General features: G+C 37.9%; 5 protein-coding genes across 5 annotated transcripts; 3 read left to right on the top strand and 2 right to left on the bottom strand.

Annotated features, from left to right (window-relative positions):
- Window positions 1–202: 202 nt before the first annotated feature.
- Window positions 203–745, bottom strand: MONOS_15488 (uncharacterized protein; the record flags this gene model as incomplete). The annotated part of the gene is made up of 1 exon (XM_067868367.1): window positions 203–745. One exon carries the CDS (start codon window positions 743–745, stop codon window positions 203–205), a length of 543 nt encoding a protein of 180 aa, XP_067721750.1.
- Window positions 746–2,215: 1,470 nt separating this feature from the next.
- Window positions 2,216–3,017, bottom strand: MONOS_15487 (uncharacterized protein; the record flags this gene model as incomplete). The annotated part of the gene is made up of 2 exons (XM_067868366.1): window positions 2,216–2,750; window positions 2,812–3,017. The coding sequence occupies 2 exons, from the start codon at window positions 3,015–3,017 to the stop codon at window positions 2,216–2,218; spliced, it is 741 nt and encodes a 246-aa protein (XP_067721751.1).
- Window positions 3,018–5,135: 2,118 nt separating this feature from the next.
- MONOS_15486 (uncharacterized protein) lies at window positions 5,136–6,497 on the top strand (the record flags this gene model as incomplete). The annotated part of the gene is made up of 4 exons (XM_067868365.1): window positions 5,136–5,385; window positions 5,782–5,904; window positions 6,209–6,254; window positions 6,326–6,497. The coding sequence occupies 4 exons, from the start codon at window positions 5,136–5,138 to the stop codon at window positions 6,495–6,497; spliced, it is 591 nt and encodes a 196-aa protein (XP_067721752.1).
- Window positions 6,498–7,568: 1,071 nt separating this feature from the next.
- On the top strand, window positions 7,569–8,064 carry MONOS_18071 (uncharacterized protein; the record flags this gene model as incomplete). Its single annotated transcript, XM_067871053.1, has 2 exons — window positions 7,569–7,727; window positions 7,921–8,064. The coding sequence occupies 2 exons, from the start codon at window positions 7,569–7,571 to the stop codon at window positions 8,062–8,064; spliced, it is 303 nt and encodes a 100-aa protein (XP_067721753.1).
- A 4,705-nt stretch (window positions 8,065–12,769) lies between these two features.
- Window positions 12,770–13,764, top strand: MONOS_14676c2 (uncharacterized protein; the record flags this gene model as incomplete). The annotated part of the gene is made up of 2 exons (XM_067867499.1): window positions 12,770–13,225; window positions 13,294–13,764. The coding sequence occupies 2 exons, from the start codon at window positions 12,770–12,772 to the stop codon at window positions 13,762–13,764; spliced, it is 927 nt and encodes a 308-aa protein (XP_067721754.1).
- Between the last annotated feature and the right edge of the window lie 3,383 nt (window positions 13,765–17,147).

A 17,147-nucleotide genomic window follows, 5' to 3' on the forward strand; every position in this document is an offset into this window, starting at 1 on the left:
TTTTTATTGTTAAAAATTCATCCGCGCATTTGACGGTACAGTCCGATAAGTTGTCTGGTATATGCCCATGTGCACACTTCTTCCACTGGTCTAAAAAGTGCGCGAAACAGAATAAATATACATCCCATGTTGTCCTTGCAATTCCAGCCTTGCATTCATCTGCGAGCTCCAAGGAGACACCACTTTCGTGCAGCGCATGCAGCTACCAGGCTTCACCTCTCTCCCTGATGGATTCAGCATAATTACCTTCATCTTCCCTGGAGGAAGACAAGCCCCCGTCTTCTTCATCCATGGCACCTCCAGAAGAATCTTGGAGCTGTAATTCAATTCCAAGCTGTAATAATTGCTGGTTCGAAGAAGGATGTCCCAATTCTGACCCTTCCAGCTCGGCAGGAGTATAATCGCTCGAGCTTTCTCCATCTGAGCCTTTCGTATTACCATCGGAATCAGAGGTGTCGGTGGATGAGCTAGAACACACTCGTTGTTCCAAGGAACTGTCAATCCATCTTCTGCAATTGGACTGCCTACTCCACACCATCTTTCCACTTTGTGATTGTGTTCCGATGCAAAAGCATCGAGAGTCGGTCTCACTCTCAACTGTGCAAGCACCTCTTTGAGTGCTTCGTCCTTTATTTCGTAGTCTCCTGCACTTTCCAATCGAGACAGCGCATCCGCTCTGTGGTTCTTTATGCCAGGGAGATGTTGGGCTTTTATTATCGTCCTCATTGACTCTGTCCAATTCCATATTTAGAGAAGCACTGGACGAAGATTCTTGCCTGCATTCCAACGATTCACGTTGAAGACTACTGAGCTGTTTTCCGACCAAAGAAATAGACGAGTTATTTTGTCGTTCAGGAAAGTCTGGGTAAAATGGTGCAGAGCCATCAAAACAGCTTGCAGTTTACTGTAATTGGACGACTGGTAGTGGACATATTTGGGAAAACTGGAATGCCAATCCAAAAGATTGTTGTTGATTTTGAATGTCGCACCCCCATGATCGTTCCGCTGCATCTGTTGAAAGAGTCGCTTGAGGTGTAAATACTGAAACCAATTCCCGATTCTTTGTCTGTCTCAATATCCTCCTCCATTTTCTGATCTCCTTGAGGACTGATGTATTCATCCTCATCATCTTGTTCGATCCGATCGCTCTGACACTCTTTTGGAGTTGGTGATGCATCGCTACGAGATGGAGAGATGCGTCTGGAATGACAAAACTAGCTGCGTATTGCTTCCCAATCGCTGAAGCCCAGTCTTTCACACGAACCTGTTTGGCTTTCATGAATATTTTTTCCCAACGTCTCAGCAGCTCATGGAGAGAAGAACGCTTTTCCTCAATCAATTGTACTGCAATTCCTTCTGTGTTCCAAAGGAACCTCAAGAACACAAACTTCTGTGTTGGTTTCAGATGACATTTCTCTTTGTTGATGAGCGATTCTAAACTTTTTTAAAAAACAGAATAACTACTTCTGAAATTTTCTTCAGAAAGCTGCAGTCTTGGTGCAACAGAATAAGATCGTCAAAACCAGAAACCGCTCTGACTTCCCATCTTGCCATTATCGCAGCTGTCACTTTCCTCATTATCTTTGTGAAGAACCGAGGGGAATCTGTAAACATGAAGGGAATTCCTTCGAAAACATAGTCTTGTTCTTCGAACCAAAAAAAAAGTGCTTCAGTTCTTCGGATATTAGTTTTTAGTGATTCGCCTGGGAAAGATCCAACGTTATCACAAATTCCCTCTTTTCTATCAAACGCTCCACCATCTGTTCGTTTAGCATTCGAAATGCGACTTTTTCATTGCAGCATTCAAATGACGGTAATCCAGGATTTGGCTCCAGGCGTCTGACTTCTTCCTGATGAGAAAGACATTGTTCCGAAAGCTGACCTGTTCTTGAAGTGTTGCGCTGACGATGTTTGTCTCCAGTTGTTTTTTAAACACGTTTCTGAAAGCCAATAGCTGTTCCATGCTCATATCCGTTGCTCCACCCTCCCATAATTTCTTCCTCAGTGCTTCCTTTGTTCTTCAGTTCGTCCATGAAGCGTATGCACCAAGTCTTATAAGGCTTCCTCCTTTGATCTTGTCCCATTCCTCAAAAAACTGCGCTGTCCTGCCTCCAATCCTCTCTTGGGTCTCCACAAATATTTCCTGCCTCGATCGGAACGTCTTGAAGCATACTTCTTCCAAATTTCCCCTGCTCTTCTCTGGGAGCTTCTGAAGCTATACCGACTTCCTGACGTCATGGATCACCTCCGAAAAAAACTGCCTTCCGCTGAAACTTCTTGAAAACTCCGCTCGATGGGTTGCTCTGTGATAATCATCTGTTTTTCTTGTCAATTTACTGTTAACTGCAGCTTTTTGAATTTGCTTCAATTCCATAAGCGTCTCTTCCGATATATCTTGCTGCCTCTTCGTAAGTTGTCCACCAGTAGCCTCTGCCTCCATCTTTCCTGCGTCTGAAAATCCATATCTTCCTTGAATTCTCGTCTTCCTTGCTTCATGAAGTGCTTGGGAAATCATTAGAATTGCTTCCTTTATCATCCGTTCGTGGTTTTCTGCTTCATCGCTCTTGACTTGAAGCACTATCAGAAACTCCTTAAATGTGTGATATAAGTATTTTTCCACTCGTTCGCCTGCTCTGTCTAAGGCATCCCGATACCAAAAGGAAGTTCTGCTTGATGCTGGAGGTGATGCTTGTAATACAGGACTGAAATCCTGTTCGTTGTAGCATGGTTGCAATGTCCTCCAACATCGTCTTCGGCATTCGTAAATCAAAAAGAGAAGTTGTTGGTTCGACACCAAATATTGATATAAACAAATCATCAATTGTTCGAGAATCTGCGGCTTCGGATGAGATGGGAGAAGGCTGTAGCTCTAATTCAGATTGTGAGAAAATATTAGAAGAAGCTGTTGTAATCTGGGAGCTACTGAATTGGGAACTCGTTGGCCAACCGATCTGCATAGCAGAACCAGTTGAAGGTGCGAGCCCGGCTTGCAATGGAGTTTGCGGAGTGCTAAACATTTTTGATCACGAAAAATTACATGACTCATAAAGTGGCATCTCTAAACAAGAAGAGAATCAATAAAATGGAAGTTTTCTTTTCTAAACAATCAAAACATTTTGAAATGGAACAGGAACACCGAAGGTGTCATCTACCAAAAACAATAACTTCTTGCATCGTTAAAAATGTTGTTCGTTAATTCAACTGTGAAAAAAACTTCTAAGAAATACAGTGCGATGGTTGAAAATTGATATAACTATAACTCAAATCATTGAAAAAACACAAATAACAAAAACTGACCAGCGTCTGTTATTGACTTGTTAACGAAAATGCTGATTATGAATGTTTTAATGCAAAATATTGTTATTTCCAATAATTGCGAAAAGAAATATGTGAAGAATGAACTTGATTTGTTTTTGTTTTTCATGAAATAACTGAAATTAATCACAGCATATATCAAAACAATAACAAATTTGCTATACCCATGTTCTTTCAATTTATTCTGTGTCAAAAGAATAATAATTCAAAGATGAATCGTTCATGGAACCTCTAAATATTCATGAAAGAATAAAAATTTGATAAATATATTAATTAAATATTGATAAATAACAATTATTGATGTTTGTTTTTTTTATCAATCTTGTGCACTTGTTTGTCTTCACCACATTTCAAGGAAATCCATGAAAAGTTGAAAAATGTGAAATTAACAAAATTTTTAAGGCACAACAAATCCTTTGCAAATCTCACACAAAACAAAGAATAAATAAAACAGATAAATATGTGTCATTCTTTTTGAAAAGTCGCAAACGTTTAATTGATCTAAAAAAGAGATCAAAAATGATCAAATAATTTTGATCATTCCGTTCCCAAAATATTAAGAGTAATATTTTGTATTATTGTTTATAACACTGATTCACAAATATTAAGTTTCAATAACACCAGCATCATATGAAGTTTTTATTTTTTTATCATGCTTTTGTAGGAAAATGCCCTTTTTGTTGATATAAGAGACAAACAATAATAAAAAGTTATTTTCCGTTTTTTCACTTCATCAATTTGAGTGAACATTTTTATTTTTTGAATATCAATATTACTTTTTCCATTTCACTTTGTTAGAAATTGAATAGATAAAAAAAGCTTGCATTGGAATAAAATTCTTAAAACTAATAATTATAAAAAAATTCGTCAATTCATTGCTTTAAAAAATTGAATTGTATTTTAATAGTTGAGTGCATAGACAAAAGTTTGAATTAATGCTGAAATATGAAAAGTAACAAGCAATTTTTCATTGTACAGCATATGGAAATGATTTAAAAAAAATGAACTTGTTTCATAATTTTTGTTTCAAATCATGAATCACATCCTGAATTGTTTCATTTCCACAATTGCATTATGTATCTTATCATTTCAACTGAATTCATCATCTGAAGAAATCCTCCTCAATAATTTCTTTATTTAAAACATCTCTTCTCTGTTGTGTATTGATGCATCATTCTTGAATGCAAATATTGCTTTTGTACAGTTTTTGGAGCAACCTTCGATTACAAAGCCTTTTGAACAAAAATCTTCTTGCGGACCGGATTGTGCGTCAGTTGTCTCTTCGCTTTTTGCATCCATCTTCTTGTTCATCATCGTCACATCTTCTTTTTCGAGAGAGAGATAAGCACACATATATTCTTTGCTATTTCTGTGATTGAGGAGCGAAGAGAAGACAAAAGCATGAGATGATAAGCCATCTTCATCTTTATCTTCATCATCAGCTCGTGCGATTGACTCTTCGGATGCATCGGAGGTGGCTGAATCATTCACGTTGGCAGCAGCGATGAATTACATCAAGAGAAGGCTGCGGATTTTGGGCCTGAAGCGGCTGAAGTGAATGCAAATTAAAAGATATCGTTGCTGAGGGAGCAACAGACACTGAAGGGATATGCTGAAGCGCGGCTGGTAGTGATATATGGGGATAATGTACCTTCCCACGATGTGGAGACATCTGTGATGCTTTCAGTTCAGGTAGTTGCCCAGCTTCCGTCGCTTGTAGTGTCGGTGGGAACGAAGTTGGGGAGCAAGCGGATCTTTGCAGCGGTAGGTGTGAATGCGTTCCCGTCGATCTACGATCTGTTTGACCCGTCGCTGCAAATATGGCGATCGCCACAGTCGAGGCGTGTGGAGGTGAAACTGGACGAGGAAGTGATGAAATGATGGGGCGAGGGGTTGCAGTGCGTGAAGAGGGAGAGATTGTGGAGAAAAGAATGGAGTCAGAGGGGCTGAGGATGGAAGATGTGGTTCTGTTGCCTGAGGAGATTGTGCTGGTGGTGCTGGAGGAGCGGGAAGAGGCAGAGGGAGATGATGGGAATGAGGAGAAAGGAGGGTATCGACAGCGCACAGAAAGTTTGTGGAATGAATCAAAGAGAATCAGGGGAAGCAGGAAGAAGCGACGGAGCTGCTGATTGTGGATGCGCCTGGGCTCGGCTGAGGTTTGTGAAAGTGAAGAAATAGACAGTGATTTCCTCGGAGTGTCGTCTGCCACAGATGATGTACTCTGCACTCGCTTTGCGTGCCTGCTGTGTTACATTGGGATACGAGAGAAATAAGAATGTTACAGTAGGAAAAGAATATGAGTGTTTGAGTATTTCTTTAATGAAAAGTCGAATTGAAATAACTGGAGATGTGGAGCAGTTGTAAAAATCAGTTGATCGTTTGACAATAATTGAGGGAAAAGGCAAATTCGATGAAGAAGTTGGGCAAGAAAGTTGTTATTTTTGAGCTGAGTGAAACATGACGAAGAAGATGATGATGATGAAGAAAGTGAAGAAGAAAGCGATGGAGATAAAGATGGAGATGGAAAAGAAGAAGAAGAAGAAGAAGAAGAGGGAGAAGAGGGAGAAGAGGGAGAAGAGGGAGAAGAAGGTGAAGAATATGAATAAGAAAAAGAAAAAGAAAAAGAAAAAGAAAAAGAAAAAGAAAAAGAAGAAAGAGAAGAAGAAGAAGAAGAAAAAGAAGAAGAAGAAGAAGAAGAAGGAAAAGGAAAAGGAAAAGAAAAAGAAAATTTTTAATTAGAAGAAGAAGGATTAATAGTTTTCTGAACCAATTGGAGGAAGAAGGAAAGAGGAAGATGTAAGCAAAGATTGGCTTTGGGGTTTAATTTGCGATTGAGTTTGTAGTAAAGTGTTGGATTTTCCTTCTTTTGATAATGATGCAATATTCATTGAAGAATATGAAGAAGAAGAAGAAGAAGAATTCTATCAGAAAATCGGTATGTTTGTGGTTTTCCTATAAGGTGTGGATTGACGATCTGTGCACTGATCCAAAAAAATCCTGCGGTTGAAAGCGCTGCAAATTGCATATGGGCAGACGATGAAAGTGCTGGAAGAGATGAACATGCAGCTTTTGAGAAGCCGGCTGGATGTACGGGTAAAATGGCGGAGATCTGGCTAAGGCTCAACGACGAAGAGATATTTGGATCTGGAGTATTTGGAGATCTTGGTTCCACATGGGATTAGGAATGGTGTAAATATAAAGAAGGCAAAGGTGAGAGACTTGACTGATAAGTTTTGTACGCTTGTAGAAGGGTTCGAGGAAAAGCAGAGAAGTGTGAGTTTGGTTGCGGCATCTGAATAGGTCGAAAGGAGCTGATAAGTCATGCAAATACATATATCCTGTTTCATCTTCGGAAGCTGTGTTGTGAAGTGGCAGCATCTGTTGGAAAGAAACGCAAATGATTTGGTCATAACTTTAACGACATCGGAAGAGATATTTGAGGTGACACAAAGGTGTAAACAAAAAAGCAGAAGAAGACAATGAAAAGAAGATTCTGGTCAACAGAACAGCGATGAAGCTTGCGCATGTGTTTGGTCGAGTGTTTGCGGAGCGTTTGATACCGAGACGCAGCTGACCGGGTTGGAAGAGGTGAGACAGGCAGAGGTGCAGACAGCGAAGGAGCAGGAATCGTTCAACGCATTAGACAAGAAGCTAGGCGCAGAAGAGGAGTTCATTCAGAGAAGGCAGTCTAATGATATGTGCCCTTCGATCAATGAAGTTGCGATACTTCGTGGGCCATTGCAGATTGTCCACGCTTTTTCAGCGGCTGCTCAGATGGGTGTTCCGATGTTGTTGAAGATGGTGGTAGAGAAAGTGTATTATGCCTTTATCTCTTCTTTTTCTGCTGCTTTATCTTCTGCATGTGCTAATATTTCTTTCTGTGGTAATGAGGAAGAGATAACGCATGTTGCGAAGTTTCAGGAGGTGAAACATTCGAAGAAGTTGATAGAGAAATAATATCATCACATAGCGTTTTTTTTAACTGATTTAAATGAGCGGAGCCATTTCTATCTAGATAATGCGAAGAATCTGCTTGCGGGAGCAGAAGAAGGGATAGCACATGATATTCGTGGGTGATTGAGGGTTCTTCCTTTTGTGCCAGCAAATACGATAAAATGCGCAGATTATTTTACGACTGGGGAGTTTTCAGAAGGATTAAAGATGTTAGTATGTGACCGGCTTCTATGGAGAAGGAATTTGAGATTATCGGACGATGAGGAAGTTCTGCAATTTGTAGCAAAAACACAGCAACTATGCTGTATGTGAAGGATATGGAGATTGTCGATGTAAAGAAAGAAGAAGAAGAAGGAAAAGAAAAAGAAGAGAAGAAAGAGTTGGAGTTATATGGGAAAGACAAACTCGCTGAGATGAAACAGATGATTGTGCAAGAGTTTGCGTTTGATGTTAATGAAGTGTGAAAAGTGAATGAGAAAGGGAAGAAGGTGAGGAAGAATGCGGAGGAAGATAAGATGCATGCAGTTCTGGAGCATATGTAATACGTGGTGTTGTTGAGTACGATATCAGCGCAGAGGTTGGTGGATGTGAGGATGCAAGTTTCTTGTAGGTTTGGCCCCGCTTCAAACTGGTTGTGCAAGGAAAACATAGAGCATTGTTCTGGAAGAGTGTGGAACGCAGATGCTGCAATATGTATTTTATTTCTCGAGGAGTGGGGAGTTTGTGCATTATCCTGCGCAGGTGGTGATGCCGGGGCTGTTGTGCGCAGCAGCCGAGAGGAAGGGAACAAGGTGATGGTGGAAGCAGAATGGAGGATGCTGCAGGCAGAGCGGAGAGATTGGTGTGATGTGTCGATGGAGGCGGGAAAGAAATGTCGCTGGAGTTTCTGGAGAAGGAGAACCTGCACCGAGCAGATGTGGACATGCCGATGATATTGTGGCGGTTGGAGGAGAAGAGTGTGTTTGAGAGCGTGATTGGGTGATGTTGCCAGTGTGTTAAGTGGACGGTGACGAAGGAAGAGGTGTGTGTGCAAGAGAATCGCCCGCTAATCAGTGTTCAGATGATCGTGTTTGGCAGAGAAGAAGAAAAAGAAGAGGAGGAAGAGAGAAGATGTCGAACAAGAATACGATGAAACGAAAATAGAGTGTGAAGAGAGAGAAGATTGAAAAGAGAAGATAAGTTTTGAAAAGATTGTTTTAACACTTGTTGTGATCATCACTGAATTGGATGTTGAACTTGCATCGGAGACTACCCAGCGGCTGACTTCATCGCTTCCTCTGATTTCATGTTTCTGTCCAGCAAAGGCCAATTCATCGCTCATCTAGATCATTCCATTCACAAAAACTTTCTTTTCTCCTATCAACTGTGTGAATGAATGTTTCGTTGTCAAACAAGGGAATTGGACAATTTCACAATGGGAATGGTCAGATGCCTCGACATTGCTCACATGAACTTCTTCTGGGGTGTGATGGAGATAGATGCACAGTGGGATGGCCAAACTGTTGTTTCCATTGTCATATCCTCTCACTTTGTCAATAGAATCTAAAGAGGCTGTGGCACGTGCAATTTTTCTTGAAGTTGCAATTTCTTCCAGATTAGGCGAAAAAACAAAGATATATCTTCTCCACTTGGCTGTATTTATTCCGAATGAAAAGGATATCAAGTAACTGGGATTTTCAGTGACAATTAAAGGTGAATTCCTCCACCATAACTGTGGAATGTCAAGGAAAATCGGTTATTGCAAAATCCTTTTGCAAATACGCTTTATGCGCCACTCCCACACACAGCATCATCGAGCCTCTTTTAGCTGTGAAATGCTTCCGTATTAAAATAACGATAAATTTTTTGCATTGTAATTTGCATAAATAATTGATGTTATAAATGTTAACTATCTTCCGCAAACATATCAAGCAATAAAAGATAGTTCAATAATCTATCGAAAAATGAAACGTTCATACCAAAGTTGAACGATAACCGTATGACTTATGTATTTTTCATGTAAATCTAACTTATGCATTCTATCTTCACTTTCATGTTAAGTTTATGTATGCAATACACAATGAAAAATACTATTCAAATAAAATTATGAATTAACATTGGAAATCAAGTTTGACAGGAAAAAAAATCGAAATACACTATGAATAATTCTTTGTTTAGCAATTGAAAAATAGTTCAATCAAGAAAAACGCATTTTCATTGAAAATCAAATACTTTAACTTTGATCAAAAAAATTGATACATAATTTTTTGAAAAAAAATATATCTTCTCATAAAGAAGTTTGTTATGAGCCAACAAACATCACTGTGAAAGTTTAATATTTTCATTTGTATAATGGTAACGGAGTGTTTTTTTTTTAACTTTCATGGGTCTTTTTTTTTGATCTGTAGAGACTTTTCAAAAAGAATGACCCATATTGAAAATTATAAATCATTCCAAACCAGTTCAGATACAATGCATGATCTTCATTGAAAATAATCAGTTAATTGCTTATAACAAAAGAAGAGAAATTAACGATTCCAAAGAAAAAGAATGTCTTCGATCACCACAAATTCTTTATTGCGTTGAAAAAAGGCGCTCGGAAGATGCCTCACTTCAGGGCGATGCGATCAATGCATATGACAAATTGGCATAAATGTTGGGAAAAACTCCTTGCTTTGCCATTTCGTAGTAATAAACCACCCATTTGTTTTGAAAAACAGTTCGATCATAACAAATAAAATTTGAAGAAAACAAAGAAATTATCTGCTTTCTTTTTTCTGAGTTCATGTTGGAAAGAACAGAATTTGCGTAATCGCAGAATCCGCTTTTGATTCGAGGCAACCAATCACTTGAAATTGCTTCGAGAATTGTTGATAAAACTTTTGTCCTTTCATCTGAATTTTCAAAATCATTTGTTGGAAGTTGTCTGCTTGATCCAAGTTAAAACAGTTCGTCAACGCTATTTTCATTGTGAGAATGATTGAAAACACTTGAATTTTCTTCGTTTGATGCATCGCAATCGGAAGATTGTTGGCTTTCAAGAGATCCACAAGAGTTTCTTGTGTTATGAACATACTGTTCTTTTTGAATGGTTGTTAATTCTGGATCTTCATTAAACTCATCATCTCCATTTTCAATATTGTAATGAGTGGGCTCTAATGTTTCAAAAATTAGCTGTTCCTGTAAATCATCATTTATCTCATCGCTTGAATCCTTTGCAGATAAATTATTTGTTAAATAATTGATCAATTTAAAAAGAATATCGTTGTTCTCTAAAGTTCTTGAAGATGAAAAAAAATGACTGTGCATTATCCAGCACCTGTGTTTGTGCAGATGAAATAGATGCAGATTCTTTTTCCTTTTTTTCTATTTTCGTTTCAAGTTGTTGAAGCGAATAATGAAATGCATTCACAAAAAAAGGAGACCCAAAATTTATCTGTTGCGATGGAAAAATAAATGGGCGATTATTTTTGATATCATAAAAAATTCCGACGTTTGATCAAAAATATTTTTCATTAAGGGTTGGGTTGATTGGAAAAATGAAAGTGATGATCATTCAAATATATTGCTCGAATTATTATTATTATTAATTATTTGTTAATTTCAATTTGTTTCCAATTGTTTTTATTACTTATTTTCAAAAAAACATTAAAAAATTATTCGCAAAATATCGAAATTTTAATTAACTGAGCAAAACAAAAGTTTACTGGTTCAAAAAGCATGATAACAATAATCACAACACATAATTTATCGATATCTTAAGCAAAAAAAGCTGTTAAATTATGATATAACAAAGAAATAAAAAAAATTGATTTTAAAAATCGAAGCAAATTTGTTGAAATCAATCGATTTTCTAGTTTTACCAACTGATTCTTCAATTATCCTTTCTAACAGTTATTTCTCCAAAAAAGTGCAGATTTCTTTCTCTTCCAAAAAATGTGAAGTTTATTCATTAAGCTTAATTCTATCTTTCTCAATTCAGAGCATCCTGGTTTTCTTCAAAAATTAACATCTTCAATTTCCTTCCCAATCCCTTCATCCTGGGCACTTTCCATATGAATTCGCTCTCCCAACTCAATGGTCACCCTGTACAACGAGATATCCCGCTTTCATTCATTTTCATTCATTTCCGCCTGTTGCCCTGAAAGAAACACAAAAACAATTAATAAGCAAATATTCATATAAAGAAAAATAAATAAAGACCAAACATCTGCTCTCATGTATTTTGTCAAACAGCTTCATCTCCACAGCCTTCATCATTCTAAATATAATCTCTTCATTTCAGCTCCAGAATGGTCAAATTGCAGCACGGAACGCGTCTCCACAAAGAATATCGTATATCTCTCTGGAGAGTCTTCTCAGCCCGTACACATTGTGATGCCTGTCCAAAGGGGTTTTTCTGTTTTTGGCATGATCATCTCCTTTAATAATATCCTCAACCACCAAAAGATGTATTTGAGGTTTATCTCGCCAACACTAGATGCTGGAGATATATTGTGCAGAGAAGAGATGAAAGAGAATTATTTGTTGCTAAGGGAAGGAGCTGAGTATTTTTGAGAATGTTAATATTTCAAGAGGGGTTTTCGAATGGAAGAAATTCTGAGACAGAGGGATGGGGAAGAGCAAACAGTGATTTGGAGAAGAAAATGCAGTAAATATATAGAGAAGTGGCTGGGGATGATGAAGAAGGTGATTATTGTTGATGGGAGAAATGGATTTTGAAAAGAAGGGAAAAGAGGGAAAAAGCCGATGAGAAGAGGGAAAATGAGAAGTGTTCAAGTGGAAGAGGGGTGTTTTTTTAATGAGAGGAGAAGATATTTTGGAAGAGAATGAAAAAGATGAAGAAAAGGAGGGAATTGATATTTTCAGAGAATTTTGTGAGCTGAATCGAAGAGGGAAATGGAAAGGAAATTGAGAGTTTTATTATTATCAATTTCTGAGGGAAAAAACAAGGAAATTGCGAAAAGATAGTGAGTTGATTTGAAGAAATCAGCATTTATTGATTAATAACAGAATATCAGCCAAAATATCTGCAATTTTGGTTTGATTTTGTTGCGAAGTTAACTTGATAAATGAGGAATTTCCTTCATTCAACAACATCACGTGGAGTCTTCCCACTTCTTCCTCGAAAATTTTTTTTGAATTTTTGTGGATTTGTCAATCATTGTAAATATTCATTTTCACCATCTTCTTCGTCTCTGACTTCTTCCTCTTCTTCCTTCTCCTCTCAACTTCTTCTGCTTCATCTTTGAAATATTTCAGCTTTCTTCGTATTGAATCATTCCGTCTTCTTTGAAATGAATATGAGCTATTCAATCAGCAGATAGACTGCATCCACCAAAAATTATTACATTCAGTTTGCTTTCTCATAACAGCAACATCATCTCCATCAATGCCTCCTGTTGTATTTCACTTTGTCAAATTATTTGCTTTCTTCTTCTGCAGATGCGCATCCCACTCTGCTTTATCGTTTTGTATGATATCCGTGAGCAGGCTGTTCAGAATGAGCTGAAAGGAGTGGATGGGAAATGCACAGGAGCTGACAGTCACATTACGTTCATCTGCTCGCTTTATGATACCACCAAGAAGCGAAGAGAGAGAAGTTCAAGTTCAAATGGAAGAGGCAAAGAAGGCGGATTTCAGAAGCAAGTTAAGCATAGATAAGAGGAAAGGGAAACAGCAGGGAGAGTCAAAGGCGAAGACGAAGAAGAAGGAGAAAGATGAGTTTTGCGCATCTCATATTGAAACTTTCGACACAAAACTTGCTCATGCAGCAACAGAAAGGAGGAGGAGGGACATGGGAAGAGAAGAAGGAGGTGATGAAAATGATGATGAACAGCAGCAAACATTTTTGCTCGTTCGGCAGCACACTCTTAACTGCCCAGCTGTTCACTCAATTTATCACAGCCTCTTTGCATTTGCTTCTCCTCCTTTTTCTCCCTTACAACACACACAATTGTCTTCCCCTTCTGTTCTTGTTGGAACTCTGCCGAAGCCACTCACGCAATCGTCTTTCGCCACAGACTCCTATTTACTTCACAAAAGTCACTCGACATATCACACACAAGCTCAACCTATTTTTCGAACATGTATTCTTCGTCTTTATCTTCTTCTATCACTTCCTTCTCGCTGCTTATCCCTTGTGTTATTCTCTGGAAGAGCAGATTGGGCAAAACAGGTGTGTTTGCAAGCGGCAGCGTGTCAGCGACGAGGGATGCGTTTGAGTGGCAGAGTAAGGCGCTGAGCTGGGCAGCAAATGTGACAAGCCAGAGGATTGTGGTGGGTGGGGAGAAGGAAGGGAAGGGAGAGAAAAAGGATGAGAAGAGGAGTGTAAATGAGTTTGAGAGTGATAAAGATGAAAAGGGATCGTTGTGTCTGACAGATAAATGCATGGATAATGAGAAAAATGAAGAGGAAGAAGAAGAAGAAGAGGAAGATAAAGAAAATGCAATTCGCATAGACAATAGAAAGGCTCAGAAAGAAAGAGGAGCAAAAGAGAAGCTGAAAACAAAATAAAGAAGAATAGTATTGTGAAGATTCTAACCACTCTTTGCTCAGATTTTCTGACTGAAATCAGATATCGAAGAAGGGCTCAGCAATCAATCGTCGAAAAGTGATTCGCTTTTTCAGCTTTTTCATTTTCGAATACATTATCTTAATTAACTTTACCATCTTCTTCTCCCTCTTTGCCTCCTCTTTCTCGTTCCTCTGCCTTTTCGCCCTCCTCCAGCACCTCCAGCTCAATCGCTGCTGACAATAGAACCACATCAATTATCCTCTGCCCATCCACCTCCAATGCTTTCTTCCCAACCTCTCCTCCTTCTTTACACAGTGCATTTATCCACTTCTTCACTTCTTCATCAAGTTTCACCACTACACACATTGACCGTTGCAATCGCGACACCAGCCGTGCTATCGCTGACAGAAGCAGCGACAAGTCGAACAAATCGTAGATCGACGGGAGCGCATTCACATCTGCTGCCGCAAAGATCCGCTTGCTCATCAACTTCGTGCCTGCTGGTGCAGCAAGCTGCGGAAGTTGCGGCACCAGCGGAACTGAAAGCATCGCAGAAAGATTCTCATTGAGCACATACAACATATCCCTCGAAGCGTCTGCAACGTTCTTTGAAACTATTTATTTTGATGTAAATGCACGCTTGCTGCTTCAGGCACCACAATCAGCAGCCGCCTCTCGACGTAGTCCATGGCTGATGCTGAAGCGTATGAAGTCTCCACCTTCGAGGAATCCGAAGGATCAATTGCAGGTACTGTTGATGAAGATGAAGATTGCATATCATCTCCCACCACCTTCGTCTCTTCGCTTCTTCTCCTTCTGAATGGCGAAGCAGACCATCACACTGCTCAAGTTGAAGAAATATTAGAAGAAATGGAAGAGGGACATCTACCGAAATTCGAGAATAACTTGGATTTTTCTTTGTTCAAAACGATTCTTCCGAAAGAGGCGAGCGAAGATGTTTCTAAAACTCGTAAATCGGTACATTTAGCGATAAAATTGAGGAAGACGATGTTTCTGTCGATCAAAAATTAACGGATTTGCATCTTTTCCGATCTTCATCAGCATCTTCATTAACTAATCTGTTTGTCATTTGCAGTTATATGAATAACCTCCAATATTTATATCATATCTATTGGTTAAATATGCTTTTTTCTCTTCTTCTTCTTCGTCGTCTTCTTTTTTTTCTTCTTTTTCCTTCGTTCACATTTTCAATCAAGCAGAACCGGCTGATCTTCATGTCAAAGAAAACATATCGCCTGCGGAAGTTTGCTGGTTTCTGTGCACCAAGATGACGCTGCTCATGGTACTGTTGGAACTGTTTAAGGAGCTGAGAAAGAAGAGGTTTGCGAGTAAGGTGAGGTGGAATACGCTGAGGTTGTTGAAAGTGAGACCGGTGATGAAGGTGTGGTTGAGGAAGACGGAGCTGGCTGAAAGGAGAAGAAGAAAAAGAAAATGAACAAAGCGAATTCGAAGAAAAAGATTAACACGTTTTTTTTCAGTCTAATAAGCGATAAGAAGTGTAACGAATGATAAATAAGGAAAACAAAATGAATGAAAGTGCACAACATGGGCAACATTTTCAAATGGGGGATTTCGATGAAGTGGAGCAGAAACAGAAGAAAGATGAACAGCGGATGGAGAAGATGGCTAGAAAATCATTTCATAAAAAGAATTTGAAGAGAAAAGTGAGATAGACTCTCTTGTGATCAACCATTATTGTTTCTACTCCATTCCTTTCGTTGTTATAATAAGTCGTTGAACTGCTCAGCTGATGCAGGAAATTGGTGATGAAGTTTTACCTCAATGAAAGCAAAACTCAATGCATGTTATTTGAAGCAATGTTATTTAGTACATAAATATCCATCAACATTGTTCAACAAATATAAATTTTCTTTATAAGTTTTGTTTTCACAATTATGATATGACTATTTATCTTTTTGAAGTTTCATTTATTTGTTTTTTATTTGTTTTTATTAAACATAATCAATAATTTCTTTTTCACTAAAAACATAAAAAAGGTTTGTTTTTTGTTCTAATAAATTTTACAAATATATATGACAGAAATAAAAGCTAAATACTGTTATAAATCAAATTAACTCTTTGATCAATAAAAACCACTATTAATTTAATTTTTTTAGATTTTTGATCTTTTTTTATGATATCAAAAAAAATCACCCAAATTCTGGTTTTAAAAATATCGAAAAATTCTGTGATTGTTGATTGGATACAAGAATACTGTTTGCACAATAATCCTTTGCAGTATTTTGACTCGAATAAATTTCCATATTCTCTTGTTGAGCACAAGATATTGTTGAAATTGAAACAGGTATTATCGATGATGTTAAAGAAGAAAAGTTGAGAAATGATTTGAGCGTTATTCGTGAATGTGTCTGAAGAGTATTGACAGCAGTTTGTGTTGATGAAAAAGATAATAATTTTTCTGATGATTTGATAAATTGTGTGAATTCATCTTTAAGAGAATTAAGCTTCGATGAAAAGGAGATCACAAATGAACTTTTATGGAAAAGTCTCACTCCCATTGGTGTTAAAGAAAAAGCCAACGCGAATTTGTCACCTCGTTCTCCAGCAAGGAAATAATTATGTAATAAAATCATCGAATGGCAAATACAAACTTGCCGATTCTCATCAGAAAAATAATCAAGATAAATCAAACAAAAATAATAAGCAAACGTTTTAAGTCTGAGAGGAAAAACAAATCCCAGTTTTGTTAAATCATTCTCAAGCAATAGTTGCAGTTCTCTTAAAGGAAACAGTAATATTCCACATCTGACCACATCAAAAATAGAAATATCACAAAAAAAAACTCAGAAATTGATGGATGTTTGCAATTCACATAAAAAAAATAACAAATGTCGAATAAACAGAGCAACCTTGTTTTGACAAAGAAAGAGCATTTGGGATTTGTTGGTTTTTTCGTAAAAGTTTTTTGGTAATCTTTGGATAGCGTTTTAAAGGTTTCTTTTAGCTGTCTCAAGAATTTGTTTTCGGAAAATAAAAAAGAAATAATCAGATTGACTAAATGATTTGTGCCGAAAATAAAAAATGGTGGAGTTTGTTATTCATTTTGCAGAGTTTCACAAACAGTCGCATCCTTTGTGAGATTTTGTAACGCTAGCATTTGTGATTTCAATCCATCTGAATAAAAACAACGAACCTCACCATTCGCATCTGACACTTCTTTCATGAAAGAATGAACCAATTTAGTGTAATCTGCAACTGTAAAACATGCATTGTTCAGGCTCCAAAAAACTGGCTTTCCATTTTCATTCAAGTGAACAACCGTCACAATTGTTAACTTTTTCCATCAATAACTCCTCCGTCCATCATGGAACAGGCCATTGTGTTGTTGATAGCTTCATTT

This window comes from Monocercomonoides exilis, assembly GCF_001643675.1.
Source record: "Monocercomonoides exilis strain PA203 chromosome Unknown scaffold45-810774, whole genome shotgun sequence".
In the NCBI taxonomy this organism is placed as follows: Eukaryota; Preaxostyla; order Oxymonadida; family Polymastigidae; genus Monocercomonoides; species Monocercomonoides exilis.